This window comes from Patagioenas fasciata, chromosome 2 (genome assembly GCF_037038585.1).
Source record: "Patagioenas fasciata isolate bPatFas1 chromosome 2, bPatFas1.hap1, whole genome shotgun sequence".
NCBI classification, from domain to species: domain Eukaryota; kingdom Metazoa; phylum Chordata; class Aves; order Columbiformes; family Columbidae; genus Patagioenas; species Patagioenas fasciata.
The window spans coordinates 64,134,177-64,157,168 of NC_092521.1; the positions used below are offsets into that span (position 1 = coordinate 64,134,177).

A 22,992-nucleotide genomic window follows, 5' to 3' on the forward strand; every position below is an offset into this window, starting at 1 on the left:
CTTACAGTGTCTACATGCTCTCATTTCATACCTGTGAAGTAGAGGAGGTATACCCTCCTCTCCTCAAAGGAGTGATAAACTTTGCTTCAGAAATATGCATGTGCTTAATGCTGAACATCATAGGAACACTGCCAATGAAATTAAGAATTTTTGCTCTCCAAGCTGGCACCTAACGGTATTCAGTAAATAATGCATATGTCTGCATTCTGACCTGGGCACATAAAACTCAGTGCTGAATTGCTCTGCCTTGGGTGAGCGTGTCAAACTGAATACTGAATGAAGTGTTGGCGGCAAAAGCAGTTTAGTAATTAAAGGCTATATCCTTAAGTGCATGCACCAGAGGACTCAAATATGATTGCATGGGCAACCTTCATACTGGCACTCCTGGACTCATGAGAGCTTAGTTTTGAAATGTTAATGTTTTTCTGAACACGGTCTCTAGAGTGCACGGGTTAGCAATGAATTGTTTTGAGATTTGGTTTTAAATGTTATTACTAGTTGAGTGTTTACACGCAAATTAGATAGCAATGCGCTGGGTCCAGCACTTGAGAAAGTAACAGTTGCTCTCAGTCGAGCAAACCCCGGAGCTGTGGTGAAATGTGCTCAAGGTTTCAGAAGAGGTTGATCGCAGAGGTTGGCACTGAGCCCTGGCACCCAAATCTGTGTTTTAATTAAACGATCTCTCAGTCTTCTGTCCTAGGAAAATCCGGCAAAATCAGTACTACTTTGAGAGAGAGAGAAATTGTTTAGAAATGATTGCCCTTGGCAGGTAACTACAAAAACACTCCAATCTGGCCCTGTTGTTCACAGTGCACTCAAGGTGCAGAATACTCAAATATGGATATAACCATTGCTCTGCTCTGGGAAATTCCTCTGATAATTAAGATGGAGATTGAATCTGAGACTGAAGTGCAAAAAAAACCCTGGTGTTGCTTGAAATAAGGCACATATGTTAAAGTGAAATTGGTGGGTGAACTTCATGCGTGCCATAAGGTGCTTTAGGACCTCACCTCTGGGTGCCAGAGTTTGGAAATTATGCCTGAGTTTTGATGTGAGAGAGTTGTGGGTTTTTTGTTTTGTTTTGTTTTGTTTTCCAGTCTGTACAATGAGCTTGCTGCCTCAGTAATCTCAATTTGCAATTATTTGGCTTTTCAATCATTCATAATGATGCAAACCAGTAAACATAGGGAGGAGCTCAACTTCCTCTGCTCTGCTGGTACCAGGTCTCAGATGTGCAGGCAGAAAACTGGTGTCTGACCCTGAGAGCCAATAACCAGATTGCTCAAGGACTGATCTGCTCATTCAATTAGGGCCAAACCCCAGCCCTATCCAAGTCTTCTTTATCCTCTAGCAGAGCAAAGCTGCCATTAGGGATGGCATGGAGGGAACCTTGAGTGGTGGCAAGCTGCTGGACGCAGGTGTAGCTGTGGCATTGCTTATGCTGGAGCTGGGTGTTGGAGCTCCAGAGCAATATGGGGAGCCCCAGACAAAGCTTCTCCTGGTGTTTTGGGTCACGTACTTGTGCTATGTCAGAGCTGGCCTTGGATGCAGGCAGCCAACCTCCAGAAGAACCCTTGAGCAGGCCATGCTGGGTGGCTTCAGGTGGCCCTGAGCCAGAGGCAGAGTACTGCTGCAGGAGAGGACCCCATGGTGTTTGGCTTCAGTATGGTTATTGCAACAGTAGTCTTATCGGGTTAAAATAGATAAGAATGTCACTATTTTGTAATCTGACTGATGATTGCTTTGGTTTTGTGGGATTGTTTTGTTTAAACCTGATTTCGGATGAGGACAAGGCTTCAGGCATCATGCTGAGTGGCTGCTGTGTTCCTCCTCGCACTGACAACTTCTGACCTTTTTGGCTGGTTTCAGCTTGAGCTGATGGGTATATAGAGGTCTCAGTTGTAATGACAATAGTGTCGGGTTGTGGTGGGGGGGAACACAGTCAGAAAAAGAAGAGAAACTTTACACCTACTTGTTCCCCTGAAGGCCCCACCTTTTGGCACGGTAAGGGATCAGACAGAATGCCTAGTCCCTGAGAAAGATTTCAGTGTTTTGTCATGTTTTTTAACCCAGAGGCCTTGGTGATTATCATATTAGCATTTACAGACAAACCCCAGAAGAAAACTGGGCTTCTTAGTTTTGGCATTTGTGGTGCTGCTTTTTTCCACCCCGAGATACCCAAGATATCTTCAAAATGTTTTTTTCTGAATATTTCTCATCGGAGTTTATCAGATTTATTGTAATTAGTAGCAATCATTTGAGAAGCTTAAATTTTAAGATAAAGGCAATATGTTAAATACATCTGATCAGCTCATTATGAAATACCAGTGTTTTCAGGAATGGTTCATGACAGGCCAAAATTACAGGATTTCTCTCGCTTTTTTTTTCCTTTATTGTTAATAAAAGAGAATACTCCAAATCCAGTTGCCTTTGAAATTAATTTTCCTTGCCAAAATATTATTTTGGACATTAGATGTGAGGAAATATTGGCATCTCGTACTTGCTGCAAATGACTATGCATTCTGTATGGCTGGTCTGTATTCGTTTGACTTTGTTGTCGTTGTGGTTTTTTTGGTAGGGATCATTTTTCTTATGTTTTCATAACCTCAAGGTCATAGAATATTTTGATGTGATGTAGTGACCATGAGTACCTTATTAGGAAATCCCACTGGGGAATTTCAGTTATGCTGCTGCCCCAGGTCATTTCATTTTCTTTGTTAAAATATCACAGTACTACTTCTGCAACCGGGACAGTTGCTTTGGCAGGTGGCTTTCCTCCAAATGTACTGTATGCCCAACTTGGATTTACTGGGAGTGATTTATATGTCCTTGTCACTTTCTTTGGGACATATGTTTCCATGGGCTTTTAAAACAAAATGTTTAGTTGATTCCTGTCCAATAGGTTTATGTGTGTTCTGTGCACATGGTCTGAAACTTCATACTCTGCTTCTACAGACTTACTTATGAAGACCAAAATTTTATGTAAAAAAAAATCTATCTATATTTGCTTTTAAAGAAGCATTTATGGCCATCTTGTGCACTGTCCATGTGGCTGCTGAATTCTGCTTGAACCACCTGTCTGGCTGTACTGAAGCAACTGAGAAAAGAACTTATGAGCTGCTGCGCCTATTCAGCTATAAGGATGGCAGTCTCTGGGTAGAGGCAGTGATATCTTGCAATGCCAGAACTATTTTGGGATTAAAAGCTCTGGCACTTCTTTTCCATTGCTCATCTTTTGTCTCCATCCATCCATGATATTCTGTTCAAACAGAGACGAATTTCTCGATGTAGCTAGGTGCAAATATATTGCCTTAAAAAATATGCACTTGTATTAAATCTCTAAGAGCATGAAGCTCGCAGGGTTGTCCAAGGTTGGTTTTACATAAAATGTGTGCGAACTCACACGTTGTATCATGGCAGCTGGTGTGTGATAATAATGTTAAATATGGACATTCTTTTAAAATAATGGTGTTTCCTCTTCTCTGCCCAGAACATTGAGTGTTGTGACATATCTCTTAAGTGTGTGTTTATGAAGATGGAAGGAAGTAGGTGTTGGTACATCCCTCACGTCAGGCGATCTAAATGAAGTGAGGTAGAGTAAGCAAAAATACTTATATGTGAAAATGTATTTTAATACACTTACAAGGTGCCTCTTAGAAAACAGATGAACTGTGGCCAATAAAATTGCAACAGAAAACTGAAATAATAAGAGTACTGCTGGAAATAGAATTTATTAATCCAGTCATGCAGTTGTATATAGTCCCAAAATAGGAACTGCTTGAAAAAAGTACTCATGTGCAAGTTTTACTGAAATCTACATTTGTTGTACACTGATCTATAATATTACTTTTTAACTGGTGGCAGGATATATGGATTTAACATTCTGATGCTGTGATGGTGCATGCATATGTTCAAATCCTCTTTGTTGAGATGTTTCCACTTGTAGGAGGTGAAACTGGCCATTAAGGGAGTTGACCAAGCTGGGAGGAATGCTTCCCTCTTCTTTGAGTTGGTGGGGTTGGGAGTTGCTTTTCTTTCCTCAGTTTTCACTTCCAATTCCTACTGCCAGTTTTTGTTTTCCTCTTCTCCTTCCTTATTTCTGTTCTCTCCTGCACTCAAAGCATCCATGGCAGGCAGGACCTTGTTTTGTGTTTAAATTGATGTCTACACACTTTTTAGCATAACAGCAGTACAAATAAACGCTGAGGCTCCTTTCCCTCAGGTTTGTCTGCATTAAGGCTAAGATATAATCTACTTGCTTAATTAAATTGGCCTTTGACCAAACTGAAACAGTACTCTTTCTCTGGCTACCCAGACAAAATGTAGGTTTGCCACAGTCCCAGCACTTCTATGTCCTTTTAACTGCAGCTCTGCCCAGAGATGTATGTTTTCTTTGACACTTGGTTGAAGCAAAGGAGGTTTCTTGCACATTCAGAGCATAGCATATTATTTGCATGCTGTGAGAGGGTGGTATAACCTTTACATCAGAAGAGCAGCTTGCTTGCTCTCCCTTTCTTCCGTTTTGGGCAACTGGTACACATAGGGACAAAAGTAGGAAAAGGTAACTGGTCTTCTGGTGCCCTGAAGGTACTTGCCTTTGTTCTGTCTCATACTTTGCATGTACATACCCACCTGTGGGCTTATATATCCTTATCTCTCTTCTGGGAGGAGGAAATGTAAACATTACCTCACTCTTAGTGGCTTCTGTTTTTTTTGTTCACAGCTCTAACAGCTAAGAGGAAGGAAAAAAGGAGTGGTGGTGGGAGGCAGGAGTCCACTATCGCTCTGAATTGTTCATGGAATCTTTCCTGCTGTCAATTTTTCAATACCCAGTTAAAAATCGTTTTTAAAAAACGGTCACACTATTTCTACTTCTTTTACTGAATATATAATGTACCAAAGTGGTTTGCTAATGTACTTTAGTTTCTAGACAGCCTCACTCCCTGCCACCATTATTTGCAAATGGAACCTTCTTAAGCAAAGATGTGCATTGAAATCTCTGCATAAAAGTGGCAGCAGAGTGACTAATACATATAACTTCCCCAAAACTGGAAATAAAAAATAGAAAATGAGCCTTACGGTCAACCTCTTGTCTTAGTCACTGTTCTCCACTAAGGGCTTATTTTTCCAAGAAAGAGAAGGCTTGGAAGGGAACAGAATGTGTTATTTGGTAGACCAATATAAATGCAAAAAGACTTGTCTGTATTTTTTTCTCTCTCCTTTTTTTCTCTCGCAGCTTATTTTGTTTGCCTGAACATACTTTTTCCAAGAAAAGACTTCCCAGGCAAGGAATGTGGTTCACTTCACTGTAAGTGGTATGGAAGAGGATGCAGTCAGCTTGAGAAAGGCTGCAAGGGCTGCTAATTCAAAAGTTAGTGCAGCACACTCTGAAAAATGTTTCTTGTTGCTCAGAGCCCCTGTCTTCAACCATTGTTGTGCTGGAAAAATGAATGAACGTCACTGATTTGTCTGATTATTAAAGTACTTATTTGGATCACCTACAATTCTACTTTTTTTTTTTTTTTTTTTTTTTTTCCTGGTGTTGGTGGTAATTTAATTCTGTGTAAAGTAATTACAGGCCCAGGATGTAAAATTAGTCTTTAAATATAACTGCTGCTGTGCTTTGTACTGCTACGGAGTCCCCAAGCTGATTTCTGCCCTTCTTCCTATGCTGGAACACCTACTCTGTGGCACCTCATGAGCGATATCTTTTTGTTAATGATAGCTTCCCCAGTTTGATCATTTAAGATGACAAAGTGTTATGATGAAAATTTAATTTTAAGAGCCAGAGTCTGATAACCCAGCACTCCTGACATGGACCTAACCAAATTAGTTGGCCTGTGGGGTGAGGGAAGAGCTGCCCTGGCTTGGGGAGTCAGGGTAGCAGAATAAGGTCCAAATAGCTACAGGATGTGATTTTAACATTAGCAAACTGAAATAAGTTTCTGCTGGTTGGCACAAAGTCTGGAGAAGAAGTCACATTGCTGGTGGTGATCATGGGAGAGATGGTTGTCTGGCCCCACAGGGACCGGGGCAGTGGCTTCTAGGAGAGTGGTGGATAGGTGGGGCTTTGCAAATGAATTATGACAGCACTCCCTCCTCTGAAAAAATACAAATTCAAAAAGTGCACGTATCCTGTGTGGCTAATGCAAAGATGCCTGCAGTACAGAAACCGTGAGCGAGCAAGGAGCAGCTCTTACGTGGGCAGGTTATGTTTCTGGATCTTCTTTGCAAAACAACCTTTACAAAAACAGAACAAAGAAATTATGGTCTGGATTTGTGGGTACTTGACATTGTGTAGCTTATTCCCTCAGCTGACAAGTGGTGTTTGTATCCCCACATGCAGTAGAAGGCCTGTGGCCCGTGGTGGATGAAAAATTGGACATGAGCCAGCATCATGCACCTGCAGCCCGGAAAGCTGACCCGTATCTTGGGCCACATCAAAAGGAGCGTGACCAGCAAGTCAAGGGAGGTGATTCTGCCCCTCTGCTCTGCTCTGGTGAGACCCAACGTGGAGTTCTGTGTCCAGCCCTCGAGTCCTCAGTACAGGAAAGACATGGACTGTTGGAGAGGGGCCAGAGGAGGCCACAAAAATGATCAGAAGGCTGGAACACCTCTCTTGCGAGGACAGGCCAGGAGTTGCGGTTGGTCAGCCTGGAGAAGAGAAGGCTCTGGGGAGACCTTATTGCAGCCTTTCAGTACTTAAAAGGAGCCTGTAAGAAAGATGGAGACAGATTTTTTTTTTTTTTAGCAGGGCCTGTTATGACAGGACAAGGGGTAATGGTTTTAAACTAGAAGAGGGGAGATTGAGGCTAGACATGAGGAAGAGATTTTTTTTGGTTTTTTTTTTACAATGAGAGTGAAACACTGGCACAGGTTGCCAAGAGAGATGGTAGATGCCCCATTCCTGGAGACATTCCAGGCCAAGCTGGACGGGGCTCTGAGCAACCAGATCTAGTTGCAGATGTCCCTGCTCATGGCAGGGGGTTGGACTAGTTGGCCTTTGAAGGTCCCTTCCAACCCAAACTGTTGTATGATTCTCTGACAACAGGATGGGCTTCAGAAGGCATGTATATGGAAGTCGAAAATAGAAGGGGAGAGGCTGTATGTGCCCTTAAAATTTCTGTCCTACATTGCTTTTTCGAGTTGTGTTTTCTGTGCTTTTTAGCTAGATCGATAACTAGATTTAATTTTGTTCCCCTTTCTGCAGTTAAAGCAGTGCATTTAGCAGTGTGCTGCCTGTGTGGTTGGCAATGGTGTGGCTGGGATGTCTGGAAGCACTCTGATAGCCAGGGCTTAGGAGGCTGAGATAATTTCCATTTTGTGCTCCTGAGTGCTTGAAAGACGCCTGCCGGAGGCATGTCTTTATGGAATAAGCACTTCAGTGCATGTCTCTTTCTCTGAACACATACTCAGCTCTCCTATTTTCCCCTTGTACATAAAACTTTGACAAACCACTGCTTTTGTAGAGCTTCATGAAATTTCGAGGATTTGAGCTAGGTTACAGATACCTGCTTATTCTTGGAGCCTGGGAGCAAAACCAGAAAGTGATACAGCTGCTGGGGAGCAGTTTCTACTCAGATCTGATTAGGGGAAGTGAATTGCTGTTGACCCTTATCCGTATTGGGAGACAGGGCACTGCTTTGTTTGTTCAGGGTCGACCTTTGAATGAAAAGGCTTCTCCCTCTCTGCCTTCAAGGCCATTAGCAAGACTGAAACTTTTCATACAAATCTATTGATAAAGGTGAAGCCTTTCAGAGGCTCATCTGCTTACAAACACTTGAGCCGGGTGCTTTAGACTGATACCGTCTTACAGCCGTGCACCACGTGAGCTTCTACTCCGCTGCAGAGCTTGAGGAGCCCTAGGTGAGGAGCAGTGAAGGTAGGTCAATACAGATGTCTGAATTTTTAGTGCAGCTGGCTTTACCTGATTTCTGCTGTCTTTTTAAGTTTATTCATATTCCACATCTAAAATATGTATTTTATATTATTATTATTTTAAGAAGTGTAGAATGAAAAATGTGTTTTACATATAACAGGCAGTTTTATTGACTGTGTCACTGTTCACATCTGCACCTTGTGAGTGTTTCGGCTTTGTGCTTTCTGTTCTCCCGTCTTAAGAAGGTACTGAAATGCCTGTTTTTTTTGCAAAGCATGTTGGTGTATGCTGTGTACAATTGTTGCATATGCTGTGGGTATTGTTATGCTCCTTTTCATACCTTTCCATCTCCCTTTTTGCTGTCCTTTCATTTTCTCTGCTTCAGCAAGTCCCTGGAAACTTCCCTGTGTGTAGATTAGTGTCAGGACTTGGGTTTGCTTAGTAGTCTACCCCTTCTCACACTAGTGTCCTTCTTTTCCTGTTGGTGTATTCCCCCACTTCTGTTTCCTTTCCTTACAGAGGTAACAGAAACATCTCCAAAGACCTCAACATTCCCACAAATAATAAAATCATAAAACAGTTTGGGCTGGATATGTGGATGATGGACAAAAAATAGTGCTGATATGCTAAAAAATATTGATGGCTGCCGTAAACTTATTCTGTATACAATTTTACTTGATCTTGCTAGCCAAGTTATTTTCTTCCTTGTTCTCTGATTGCATCAAAATCTGTGCTAGATCTGTGTTATTTGTGTGATAGAAGCCGTTTGGTTCATACTGGGCATTATGGAGCCGTTAGTAAAATCTGGCTTTAGGTTCTTTCTACTTTTCCCAAAGCAGCTTGCCTTTTTTTTTTTTTTTAAACAAATAAACACCCCCCTCAAAAAAAAAACCAAAAAACAAAACAGAACAAAACACCCAACAAACAATAAACCCGAACAAACTCTCAGTCGTAAAACTCAAACCAACTGCTAGCATCTCAACAGGGTGCTGTGCAGATTATGCTTGTCTTGAGGGGAAACAAGATGGTATGATGGACACAACTTGCTTACCTTGCTCTCTCCAGCTCTCTATATAGATGAGCTGTTGGGCTGAAAAAAAGGAAAAAAGTAAACCCTAAACGAGTAAACAACTGTAATATAACATGGCAATTTAAATGTCATTAGCTGATGTGGATAGTGCCAGAGCAGCTTAAAAGACTTTAAAAGAGATTGGTCTGTGTTACCCAATTTTTATGGTTTTTCTTTTTGCTTTAGGAAGACATCATCTCAGAGATTTGACTGCAGATGAATTTAACTGTATCTTACATAATCTGAACTATTTCCCTCACAGATTATTTCAAAGCCACTTTTCTACCATTTAGCTTCTTATTTACACCAGGCAGGAGAACAGCAGGAGAAGCTGAATGTGAGTTTCTTAGGCTTCTATGTAGGTTAGGTCAACTAAAGCTTGGAAAAGCTGGTTATATGGAGAAGAGTGTGTGTTCAATCTTAAGCCAGATGCCGAGAAAAGTCTTCGGGAGTGGTCTAATACAGCAGGGACCTATGTTTTATTTCAGTTGTAAACTGTTGCTGGTTTTTACCTGCACTGAATGCTACTAAAACTGGTAAGATGTGCAGGTCTCAACTCTTCAAAGTTGCGTATTCAAGTTAGAAAGAGTTTAGGTGATTGCAGAACCAATGCTGACAATTGCCCTCTTATTGTTAAACTTTGTCAGCAGCTAAAGATTTATTAAACTTAGTAACTGCTTGTTGTAAGCTTTGGAAATATATTTTTCCCTGTGAAGTGTTTTGAAAACATTTAGCAAAAATCAAGAACCTAAAGATGAGTTAGTTTAATGTAGAAGTTGCAGTGTAATGCTATCCTTTCCAAGTATTTCCTGTAACATTATTAGATGGATCTGCTGTTGTTTCTATGTGCGTGAAATTGTGTGAAATTAAAATCCTGCAGGTTTTTGTATGGTGTTAATTTATCACAATGTAGCGTTAATGCAATTTTAGTAAGGCTTTGTTCAGCCTGAGTGGTTAAGTCTGCCCCAAATAGATTATTTTCTACTGTATTTTATCTTTTTTTTCTATTTTTTTAACTATTTTTATCTTCCATTGTTTATTTTAGAATATTTTGTTTGTTGTTTTTCACTTTTTGGAGGGTCTGTTTAGTTTCACCACAAAGAAAATATTGCAGATAATTGTTTGGAATCCAGACTGGCCTTAAGGATGTATGCGTAATTGAAGGAAGAATTGGCAAGTCAGCGTCTCAGCCTCACCTTTCACCTCTGTAACTGCTCCTGTTGTCTTCCACTGCTCGCTGAGATGTGACTTGTGCGGTGCCGATGGTGCTTCTCCTTTCTGCTCCCACCACCATGAAGCTTGTGTGGAAGGGGTTAGTGATGGTGCTTGGCACAGAGCACTGGGGACCTCCTTTCCTCTGCCTGCTGCTAATGCTCTCTGGCTCTAAATAATCACAGAATGATTGGGGTTGGAAGGGACCTCTGGAGATCTTCTAGTCCAACCCATCTGCTAAAGCAGGTTCACCCAGAGCAGATCACACAGGAATGTGTCCAGGTGGGTTTTGAATGTCTCCAGAGAAGGAGACTCCACAACCTCTCTGGGCAGCCTGTTCCAGTGCTCTGGCACCCTTAAAATAACTGAAGTTTTTCCTTATGTTTAGATGGAACTTGGAATTTTTTTCCTCAAGTCATCTTCACCTGCTGATTTTTTTAGTTTTATTGATAATACTTTTTAAAAAGCTCAGCTTGTGCAAAAAGGGATATACAGCCTGATGGAACTGGCAAAAAGAGGAGCAGTAACTTTCTCTACCTCCCTATGTGACTGTTTCTGAAGTTCCTGGAACATAAAGAGGAAGAGCTGGCAGGGATTTGAGGCTCTCAGTCAGAAACCTGGCAGGAATTAAGCAAGCTGCCTTGTGTTTTGTGTTCTCTTGGAGTGTATTTTCTATGGACCAGACAAAGGGACTGGTTAAAAATACAGCATCCATCTCACTGGGTCTTAGTTCTCAGTAAAGTAATTTGAGATCCTTTGGTAAAACATGTTCTTTTCATACGTTTGCTTGTTTACACCTTTGCAGTTACCTTTGAAAGACAAGTTGTCATAGCATCACAAATTGCTTAAGTTTTGTTTCTGTAGGGATACTCTTGTAGTAAATGTAGTGAACTGACAGAGCATTGCTTGAGTGCTTTAAAGTGCATAAGACACTTCCATGAATGTTACTCCCCTGTCCCTCAAAACTGTATTTCAAGCTATGCATTAGCTTTGAGGTCCAGTTCTCTGAATTAAGACTTAATATAATAAAATGTTCTGAGAAAATCCTTTAAAACCTGTAGGGTCCAGATTAATCTTTGGGAAGCTGTCAGAGTTTGCCACAGTGCAGTTCTTACCACTTGTATCTTGAAGGACACTGCATAAGTCCTGCGAGACTTTATGTTCATGGATATCAGATGACCTTCCCTTAGAGAGGAGAGAGATTTTCATAATTGACCTTTGGATAATCTGATGACATTGTCTAAGAAAATAAACCAAAAAAAATGTGGTCATGTAACGGTGACCAAAACCTGATTTTGGTTTCTTACCTGTAATCTCCACTGGTCTAAGTGTGGCTTTTGGACCCCACACTTGCAAGGTGAAGAGTGAATTGGATTTGCCCTGTTAGAGTTTCTTGCACAGCCTGAGGATTAGTGGATCTGTTGGTGTGTGGTGGAGCTGGGCCAGTTGGACTTGGCATTAGGTTAATGCTTAGGGCATTGTGGATGCCTTGACATAAGGAAATTTAGTATCTGGGTTACAGTCGCCTCCAGCAGCAGTGTTAAGCTGCTGCTGTAAGAAAAATAATACTCCTTTTCTGATTTTTATTTTTTTTTTTTTAAGTTCCCCTGTAGTGGAAAATCTGTCCTGAGCTGATTTTAACATTACACAGCAGTAAAAATTTGTAGTGGTTTGCAGTTATCACTATACCACTGTGTGGTAAGGATGCTTTCAAGCATCTGTAATGGGGATATTGATGTTTTTCCCCTCCTGTAGGCAGAGTTCATGCGTAAAATGAGCGTTGAGCTTCTAAGTGTGTTTAATAATCACCCCTTCCGTGAACGTCTACTAATGCATATCAAGTTGCACACACTGATGCTTTAGGTAGGTCTGTGACTTAAAGAGCTAGTTTATTATATATTGCCTAATATATTACACATAGGTTACATTTCGAAGATTGTGTTATACTCTTATTTTAAGGTCAGTAGAGTAACTGAAACAAGACGCAATAAAATCAAACCTTCTGAGCCCAGCATGCTGCCTCTTGCATCAAGATGATGTTCAGTTGCTAAATATGTTTTCCCCAGACAGCGAGCGCGTCTGCAGATTCTGCAATGCCCATTTGTTTCAGCCTGAGCACACTCCTCTGTGACACTTGCTGTGAAATACCATAGCCTGGTTCTCCTTCTGTGCTGTTGAGTTCTTGTAGCTTTATCTGCTTCGTTTATTCATTATTAAATGCATGCTTTCTGCTTGACAAGTGATATAAAATCCCTTTCACTCTGGCTGAACCCAAGAACCTCCACTGAGAATCTAGAAGGGTTATTAATTTTTTTTTTTAATGCAAATACTATGCATTTCTACTTTCTACTGAAGTGCTCTTCAGACTAGACTACTTAACAGGCTGGTAGATTCTCTCCATCCTTTTCTTTAAGCTGTGTAGTCATGTAAAATTGAAATGCTAGATCTCTCCAGATTTCTGCTGAAAACAGAAACAAGAATATCTCATGTGTTTGAAAATATTTCTAGAGGTCTGATAAAATATTAGGTCTACAAAAAAAATGAGTGTTCATATTATGTGGAATGTGTATTGTTACATTTACTTCTGTATTAATGTAGCTGTTATGCCATCCCCATGAAGAAAACACATGCACAGTATAAACCTGAAAGATGTGCTTTTCTGGCATGAGCTACAAGAGTTCAAACTTTCTGAAGTTTTAATTTTAAAGTAACTCAGTTTAGACATCCAGTGTTAATATTTTTTTATTTATTTTTAGTGTTACAATGATTTGAGAACAACAAACAGATCAAGGCTTTGTCTTTCCTTCCTAAGCTCTATCTTGTGTAAGCACTGGCTTGTTTTTCAGTTCTTATTGGGCATGCTCTGACTTGTTTGGTGTTTATTTTTATTTTTTGCACACTTTCTTCTTCCTTTCTTAGATAAGCATCACAGTATTTGGGAGCTATAAATATACCTGGTACTAATCTGGGACGCAAGCTTTTCTTCTAAAGGGAGTAGAACAGAGTTAACCATTAGATGTTTGTTTGATAAGAGGGTATTTTTCCAAATGCAGTCTTTTCTTCTTAGAAAATATAGCCATTGTAGATTTTAGCTCAGTCTTTCCCTGTGTGTATTTCTTTGTTTGCTTTGAAAATAACCGATTTGGCACTAGGAGGTTCTTCCTCTATAAGATTCACCTCTGAGTCAAGAGGGGTAGCCTCAGGGCTTCTCATACTATTGGATGTAACACCAGCAGTGACCTGGGACAGCAGTTTTGCTGTCAGGATAGCTGACAGTGGAAAAGTGGACACGTCCCCTGATCAAGACCAAAGCAGCAAATGGGAGGCTGTCTGAAGAATATTTCAAAGAAAGGCCGGTGAGAGGGAGAGCAAGGCCAGAGGAATTACTCAGACTGAGTGAGCCTCCCTCTTGCCTTTCTGTGCTTGACAGACTGCAGCTGTGAACCTTGTCCTCCTCCACACAGCAGAAGGCCTGGAAGGAAAGGCATAATTTTATTCTCAGAGTAGGGGTCAACTAGTGTTTCTCTAATTGGGTGAACAGAAGCTGAAAATAAAGTGGTGGAGCTCAGGTGGCTTTGGGCAACTTGGTCAGTCTACATGCTAAATGTTTTTATAGTCATTGTTAGTAAAGAACTCCGAGGAATTAAGTCTTCCCATGTCTTGAACTTGTGAATTTTATCTGGTCTCAACTGTGATCATCTTAGCAGTTCCATAGCTTCACTCTTACCTGGCCAAAGGACAGTTGCAAGTCTGTCTCAAGTCCTGTAGCAGGTGAAATAGCCGTAGGGTAGGCCATGAGCATGGCAGGTGGTGGTGCAGGTCTCTTAAAATTCTGTAAACCAAGCTGAGCAACCAGAAACCAAGATTCTTCTGACTGCTAGGCTCTTTGTCCCCCACCCAGCGTTGAAATGGGGGGATAGTTCCTTCTGGTTCGTGGTGTCTCCTCAGATGAGAGATGCTGGATTTCAGGAAAAGTGTGCAGCTGAGGACACTGACCCGTGGTTGATGTGTGGTCAGTACTGGTTTAGCACCAGATGTACCACCACCTCTTCCTTTTCCATAATGCTGGATCTGCTGAAATGCTTCATTTCCAAGGCATATAATCAAACTTTTTGTTTTAGTGCCCCAAAACCATGGAAGTTGTGGGAGTGCTAATTGGAACCAAGTGTGTCATCTGCAATGAATAAATAATTGGTTGAATTTGTATCCTTACCTGCTCTGTCTGGTTATGTGTTTACAAAAATGCCAGAGTGTTTGTTTTCTAGGTGGATTTAGCACCATTCCTTGGAAATCTCAGACAGATGTACAGACCTCACTGTTCAGTGGCTTGAGTCTCACTTCTTGGATATTCATTTGAACGTTGTTTCCACACCCAAACTTGTGGATGCTGGAAGCATTTCTGTTGTGAATATTAATGTTTGTCTCCTGTGAGGATTCACGGTGGTGAAGCCCCACTATCATTTCTCTGTGTGCTTTTTCAGTGAACTTTCTTTAAACTTGTTTCGAAGACATTTGTGGAAGGAGCGAGCGCTTGTGTGAGAACACTGACCTGCAGCTGTTGGTGCTTGCTCAGGACGGTGTGTGGTTGTTGGCTGAGCCTGGCTCTCGAAAAACAGCCCTTTAATGTGGTTTCTACTGCTTTTCTTCTGTTCTTTCTGCCTTTTGTTGTTTGTTTTGGGGGAGGGAATGATTGTGAACAAATCTAAACTTGAAAATAAAACCTTTTGTGTGTGTTTTGGTTTGTTTTGTTTGGTTTTGGTGCTTCAGGTGTCTGACCACATAATGTACACAAGGATAGCATTAACTCTAAATTACACTGCCTATTAGCTCTTGTGTTTACGGGTGAAGAGTTAAAAAGTTGGGGCCTGTCATGCAAACATTTGTAACAGCAATTTCTAGTGACAGAAAGCCAGAAGGAAAATCTGTTGCCTCAAGTCATACTGACAGTGGTGTTTGCTGTCACATTCATTTCTTTGGATTTAATGGTAATAAAAATGCGTGAACATAAGCTCTAAGCAGTATATTGATAACTGAGTGAATGATAAGTATGATTATTTAATGGCATTAAATTCTTAGGTGCAGATGTATAAAAACCTAGCCAGCAGCATGTAATAATCAAGTGGGGTTGTCAGTTTACTCGAGCCGTCACACAAATCATCTTACACCCATTCATGCTGAGCCTGTTCCTTGGCTCTTCCCCTATGTCCCCAAACCAAGACAAATGAAGTATTTTTTTTTTTCCTCACCAGATTCAAAGGGTGATTACTTGCATGGAGTGAGGGGGATGGTTTAATGACAGGAGGATAAGATCTCGAATACTTGAGTCATAAATGATATTTGCAAGCTTTCAACAGCTGTTTATTTTCATAAGAAGGCAGACTCTTCTGGAAAGGCTCCAGTTTGCAGCTGGGAAAATGCATATCAAGCAAAAATGCCATTTGACTTGGGTTTGACAAGCCAACTATTTTTTTTTTTTTTCCTTAACTATTTTTCCTCCAACATTATATCTGTGTTCTAATAATGTGATCTCAGTGTGATTCAGTGCTTCTCAGTTTCTGCTGCTCCAGTGAAGTCCACGCAATAAGCTCTACTGGACAAGTTTTGTCTCTTGGCAACTTAAACTGTCCTTGAACTGTACAAGGAGCTGTGATATCTTAAGAAGCTCAGGGCAGATGTAGCCACCAACTTAGACAAATAAGTAACAATCTGTAGTTAATAATTTTCTTTCTTATATTAATGTAGGCTATTCCTCTGTTTTGAAAATGTTATTTTTTAAATGAGATCAGCATAATTTGCTTGCACATTGTATCAATCTAAGTATATTGCAATGTAGTTGTTATTAAAGGAAAACCAAGCAGAAGGGAATTCTCAATGTCTCTGACTCTAGGGAATATCCCCTATAACTGAGATGTAAAGCTCTTCCCTGAAGTGAAACTCCACGTAGGCAGATTTATTGTTAGTAAGTAGGGAAAAAACATATTGCAAGGCAACACAAGCATTTAACAGATTTTAATAAATACACAGTATGCAGGGACAAGAAAAAACTATTTATAGTATTACAGTTCTGCTAATTTTTCAGATGACCTTGACAATATCTAGGTGCAGCTGTTCTTGTTAAATTAATGTGAAAGGATGCTTCTTAGGAGAATGTGAGTGTGGTGGGGGCTGGGTCAGATGCTTGCAAGTAAAAATCTTGAACATAGTGACTGGTGACTTTAGCATCTGGTTTGACAGAGCTGGAAAGATCTATGGACTTGAGGCAGACTTTAGGAAGATGTGTTAGGATTTGGGAACCATCCCTAAGTGTTTATTTGGTTTTGACTGATCAGACTGGGAAGAGGTTATCTTTGCCAAGAAACTAGGTTGAAAACAATGCTGCAGTTTTTAAAGAAGAGCTATTGCTCTTTTGTAGTTAAGTAGTAGATATGAGCTACTTAAATTACTGGAGAAACTAGAGGTTTTCTAGCTTCTCAGGCTCAGTTTTTTTTGGGGAGGATTACTTCCTGAAATGCCAGAGATCTAAGATAGAGATTGCCAACTTGATTTGTGTGATTCAGTAGGAAGAAAAGACATTACTTCCATGGCCAGGATGGCCTTTGCCATGGGTAAGAATCGAGAAGGGCCGTGTTGAATGGTCTTCAAATGTTTAATTTCTTTGCACTTCTCAGTTGTCTGTGTGTGTACTGAATAAACTGGCTGACCTTGAATCTTCATGATCATGTGAGAAAAGATTGTTTCATTAGGACTTGCTGAATGCTAGACAGGATTAATGTTTGACTCAGTCTAGAAGTTCTTCCTTTATACAGAGAAATATGTAGTATAATCCTTTCTCTAGAAGTTTAGCAGTTTCCATTTGAAAGGTCATTAGTGTTTAAAAAATTTATTTGGAAAGTTGTTTGCTACTAACTTTGAGAAGTCAAATGCTGTCAGAATTTTTCTATTGAGCTACGTGAGTGATTAAACCGAATTCTCTGGCCTCTGTGACAGTTTTATCTTTCAGTGAAAAAGCCTCTTCCCTTGGTTTGGTTTCCGTTTAAAACTTGATACTCAACAGTTATGTTTCTTTTTGTGAAAAACTATTCCCTTTCTGCTTTTCATTTTCTGAATGCTTTGTCTCTTTGGGCAAAGTGTTGCACTCAGGTTTGTAATTCACAGGATGTTTTATCAAGGAAAATATTTTTATGGAATTGATGATGATGTGGATAGTTGTATGATGGTTGTTTAGTCTGGTGAAAGGGAGACTGTGAGGGGACCTTATCGGTGTCTACAGCTATCTGAAAGGAGTTTGTGGCATGGAAGGTTTTGGTCTCTTCTCCCAAATAAGTGATAGGATGAGAAGAAATTGCCTCAAGTTGCACAGAGGAGGTTTAGACTGGATCGTAGGAAAAAATCTCATAATGGAAAGGGTTGTGAAGCATTGGAACAGTCTGTCCAGGGAAGTGGAATGACCATCCCTGAAGGTGTTTAAAAGATATGCAGATGAGGTTCTTAGGGGAATGGTTTAGTGAGAGTGCCAAGGTTAACAGTTGGACTTGATGGTCTTGAGGGTCTCTTCCAAACAAAATGTTCCTATGATTCTGTGACTGTGAAGGAGCAAACTAATGGCAAAGCCACGGTTGGCTTTTGTGCCTTTTCTCTTACCCATGTCTAAAAAAAAAAAAGTGCCAATCTCTTTTTAATCCCCCTGCCCCTAAGGAAAGAGAAAGCAGCAACAACCTATGGATGTTTTGAAAGTATAAACCCATAACAATAAGTTTGAACCCTCTCCCTTCCGTGGAATTTCCTTTGTTTGTTGTGCTAGCCATAGATGAGAGACCATGCTCTTCATGGTAGGTTTTCATGTGTCATGGGAGACTGGAGAAGAGCAGGGGAAAAGGCTTTCCAGCTGGAGAGTGACTGCCCATGACTGTGGTTGGTGATGTTTTCCTGAGTGAGCTGCTGTGATGCGCAGAGTGACAGACAATGAGTAACCTGAGCCGACTGAGGCTGCTGCAGGGCAGCTGTACCTGTTCTTGTAGGCTGAAGCCAGGTATCAAGTCAGAGTGTGCTGGAATAGCTCTTGCCAGCTGTAGCTAGTGGGCTTCACGGCACTGACAGGGAAAAAACCAGATGGAAACGTTCAAATGCATTTGCTCCCTCCCCTTCCATGTCACTTGGATCTCTTATTTCAGTCAGTAATGGAAATCTGTGCTCTGAGTTTTGAATGAACAGCTTACACTGTGCTAGTGTTAAGTACTTAATGAGCCTCATTTCTCAAAGATCTTACAGTCTGCCTCAGTTAACCCCGCTGCTTTTTTTAGGAGTTCTTGTTTTGGCAGAGGCTTTTCTGTGTGTATGAAGAATGCACAAATAAACCATTGCACAATTTGCAATAAAAAATGAGGTTGTAGGGAATGGGAGCTTTTTAAACTAGGAGATCAGAGGTTGCAGAGTAAAACAGTTGCTCAGTGTCACTTTATAGACCCCCTGTCTCAACAAGACCTGTGTGTCTGCATTGCCTGCTGAAGAGAATGGAAATGTGAGTCCATGCTGGGGAAGACCTGCAATGCTTGTCGGGATTGGGCACCGACAAAGGGATGTGGAACTAACTTGGGAGGGCCAAGAATTGAATTGGTGCTTGCCTTTTTTTTTTTTTTTTTTTTTTTGTCTCTTTTCCAAGGGGTAATTGCAGCGTGGCAAAATTCTGTGCAATGTGCATGTGCAGTGATAGCGGTCAGGATTGCTATGGTTAAAATAAGTGAAACTAGCATCTTGGGAAGTGTGTACTTTCAAGGAGTGTTTGAAAAGACACAAATACATATATCTAGAGCTCATCCACAGCTGTGGAGTTGTTTCAATTCACAGACGTCAGCGGTTAGACATAAGAGTAGCTGTGCTAAGGTTTATCCTTATGCTAAACTCAGATTTCTGTACTGATTACGTTAGCTTTAAGCGTGAGTAGTTTGGTCTGATGGAAATTTTATTTGGGATGGGAGGGGAGGAGGGCCGTTGCCTGGGTAATTGCATCACATCAGCAGTTCCAGTGACAGCTTGCTGTTGTCTAAAATTCCAATTATAAATGAGGTTTTAAAGATGGATGTGTGTTTTTCTTCTTCCTTTCTTATAGAGGTCTTAAGCAGGCTGTGCTGCTTTACAAGTTTCTTACCTTTTAGAAGTATCCGGAATATTGAAGCAGATGGAACTACGCAGGTTAAAAATGTCAGCTGTGGGTTACACAAACAATTGCCTGAATTGCTGAAGTTCAGATGTCTGGCATATTTGCTACAGCTGGTATTTTCCTGTGTGCCTGCTCTTACTCTGGGAGAAGCCCTGGGTCACCTACCTGCTCTGGTGCGGCGATCAGCTTTCCACGTGTGCTGCCATGCTGCTGAGATGTCCTGCTGAGTAAGGAGTGTGCTCTGCATCCAGGTTCTTGTGATGGTGTTTTAACCTTAAATTTCCATCTTGCTAGTCATCTGGGCAAGATAGAACCTGCTGCATGTTTAGCTGGCTAAAAGCAAAGGGTTTGTTGTTTGAGCCAGTGAAGTCATTGAAGAACAGCTCTGAAATGGGTGGGTGAATCACCCTCTTTGAGTAGAAAGGGACCACAGGGGGCACCTAGACTTCAGCTTAGGCTAAATGCCTTTTAGATGGCTCAAGTTAAAATGATTTATCACCTTCCTTCTCTGCACTTCGCTTTCATGTTCGTGAAATGGCAGCTCAGCACTGCCTTGCAGAATAACCATCCTTTTGCCTGAGTGGTGTAGCCCACTGGCACGCAGGGTGTCTTTGCTGTAACGGGTTTCCATGAATGCATGGTACTCGGTTGTGCTGTTGATCTCTCCACTCATCTTGCTGTGGCATGCTATAATTGTGGTTTCTGGTCTTCTGCTGAAGCCTGTAGTGGTTTATAGAGATGGCTTCTGTGGGCTCTGGCTATGCATTTAGCAGATGTTTTGTGGAGTCTGCTGGACACCCTTTCTACCTTCTTGGGATCTCTGAAGTGCACACAATGCTGCTTTCCTCTCTCTGTTGCTTAGAGTCAAACAGAACTGAAATGTGTTGATCCCACGTAAGTTAAACATGTTCAGAAGTGTAGTGTAGTGCTATTGTACAAACAATGTCCTAGGTAAAACTAATGACATTTCCCATACTGGAAGCTATTGGAAGGAGAAGCTGCTATTGGGAAGTATGTTCAGAGATATTACAGAACAACCCTGAACAGTCATGGATTTGATCAAGGACAGTTTGCTTGGTGTGCATCTGGAGAGTCTCTTATTTACCTTCTCAATGGGGACCTTTGATATTATTTTGCCTTGGTATATGGGCAGTGCAGTGAGCACTTTGGCAGTCCCCTTCCTGTGACTGGAGCGGGTGCTGCTTTTGTGGTCCAGGCATGGCTGGTGTCCCACCAGGCACTGGAGGAGGGAGGTGTGCCACCTTTCCCTTGGAGGAAAGTGCCTCTCATGAGGTGTCTCCCGATGCCTTTGTTCTAATGGTGATAGCAGAAGTTTTCCCTTCATTTCTGAGAACATGTTTTTGGCAAATATCACAATTACTTTAAATCAAACCACATAATTTAGGATCACTGAGGCAAATGCTCTTAAGTCAAAGATGAACGGAATAAAGTGTTGTCTAATCCATCACCAAAACCCAGTTTAACTAGATAACAAGAATCTTGAGGGGACGATCTCGCAGGAGCAGTGAAGTCGGTTCATAGAATAACATAGGCTTGTCTTCCCTTCCTCATGCAGTAGTTTCTTGTTACAGTGCTGGTAACAGGCCTCTCAAAATGTAGCCTCTGAACTGGTGACTTGCTGTATTCTGATTTAATATTATCTTGACAGTTTCTGGAAGTCCAACTGGGAGTCTACTTTATTATATTAACTGTGGGATCCTATTTTGTATTCACAGAATGTTTGCTTAAATGCAGTATCCTGCAAGGGGTAATAATCCATTGTAAATATGATACAGCCATTGAATGCCTTATTTCATGGAACTCCTAGTCTTTGTCTCTTCCCTCAAGAACTCTTAATTATTTTTCTAGGCTCTTCATGTGGTTATTCTGCAAATTTATTTCTACCTTCCTTTCCTCCTGCTGTTCTGTGGCACTGTAATGTTTTAGTCTTAAATGTTGAAAGCTTTGGGGGGCAGTGTCTATATCCAAGCAGTACAGTGGACTCTCAGTTCTGAAAGGGTTTGTAGGTACTGCTTGAGTGGAAATAATGAAATTACGAATTGTTTGTGGTGATAGGTTTAGCTTGGTTTATAAAAAAAGAGATAAGTTTAACGAGTAGCTATTAAAAAGTCCCAACCTACTCTTGAAAAAACTCAAGGTGTCTGGAATCCAGAGCATTTTTTTGTTGTTCTTGTATGCAATATTTCTGGCTTATGTTTCATCAACACCAAAAAATGAGCCTTGAGCTTTGCTGTTGTCCAAGGTGGTTGGCAGATGTGACTGTAACAACCAGCATGTTACAGTCCTCTGGTGAATGGGGAGCTGTGGTCATTCATCAGATGATCAGTGAGTCTTGGTGACCTGAGTGACTGGATGCCTCTGCTAAGTGAGCCAGGCTGTTTGGAATATGCCTGGTGCCAGGGTGCTTAGGGTGATCAGGCTGATAGGGAAGAAATGGAGAGACTGTGATGTCCAGGGTTCTGCTTATCGGATGTGAGAGGCACCTGAACAAAAACGGTTTTCTCCATGGATGAATGTGATCTGCAAGGGTGTCATGCAGGGCATTTATACAGTTATTGTTCATCTCTTCTGAACGCTTCAAATAGGTGTCTTTTCCTATGGAATTACTAATAAGCAGCTTGCAAAAGGTTTCATGTATCTGTGCCCTGGTCACAGAAAATTTTGTCACTGTATTAATAGGCTGCTAAGGCTGTTTTTTTTTTTCCTGCTTGTTTTTCCTTTACACCCAAGTGAGAGATGTCTTTTTCTATCTCAGCAATTTTACTCATGTCTCAAATATGACATCTTGGCAAATAATGGTCTGATACTTCATCTCACTTTCCAGAGGATTTGGATTAGAATCAGCAGGTGTAAGAAAACCTCAAAATCCTACAAAACCCCCTGAGCCCTCTAACCCTTTCAGAGAAAAGAGCACGCAACAATTTGCATGAAGGATTCGTGGCTGCTTCTGCCCGACCTCTGCCCTAACAGGACTGCATTTGGATGGAGAAACTGTTGTTCATTTGCCTCCCTTTCTTTTGGAGAATGACTTCCCAGTGGCCTGTATATTCTCTCTTGAAGCTACTTAGGGTGATTTGATCTTTAGATGCCATTTTTACTGTGAGAAGAAAGTTTCTCTCTTTTCTCAGTATTTCTTGTCTGTCATGCCTTGTTTGTAACAGGTACAATCTGTGAGTGGTGCTTGATGCAGTTTAGTAGGAATTGAAGCCAGTTCCAAACTAAGATAGTACAAACTTTTTTTCATCAAGTATGAAGTGTAAATACAGCTGAGATAATTAACTCCATAGGAATGAGCCCTGAGTATGTCCCTTCAGTGTGACCACATGTGTACCTCCCTCTCTGTGGGTATATCAGGTACAATGATTTCTAATCTGGTGTTTGTGCTCCTGTTATATGTTAACATAATCCTAACAGGACAGGTGTCAAATAAGTGCATGGGCATGGTTGACTCAGAGACAGAAGCTTTTAACTTCTTTGATTCAATGAGTGAGGTGGAAGGCAAACGTGAAACACAACACTTAAACAGAACTGGAGTGAGCTTAACTAAGCCTGGCTTCTGCTGTCGGACACTAGGACTGCAAATTAATATGGGGACAAGACGCCAACCTGGCTGGTGTGTGGGAAACAGGAGTATTGCTCACTGCAGCAAACTGG

General features: G+C 41.1%; 1 protein-coding gene across 6 annotated transcripts in view; it reads left to right on the plus strand.

Annotated features, from left to right (window-relative positions):
• CARMIL1 (capping protein regulator and myosin 1 linker 1) overlaps nucleotides 1–22,992 on the plus strand; it is a 195,907-nt gene that overhangs the window by 6,297 nt on the left and 166,618 nt on the right. The window contains exon 2 of one of the 6 annotated variants that reach the window (XM_071804322.1): nucleotides 6,347–6,499. The exons of 4 other annotated variants lie outside the window; for them this stretch is intronic. In XM_071804322.1, the coding sequence (XP_071660423.1) occupies nucleotides 6,398–6,499 (102 nt within the window). In that variant the 5' untranslated portion in view covers nucleotides 6,347–6,397. Of the gene's footprint in view, nucleotides 1–6,346; nucleotides 6,500–7,863; nucleotides 7,883–22,992 lie in introns of those variants that run through there. One more of the 6 variants, XM_071804323.1, reaches the window with a different exon arrangement.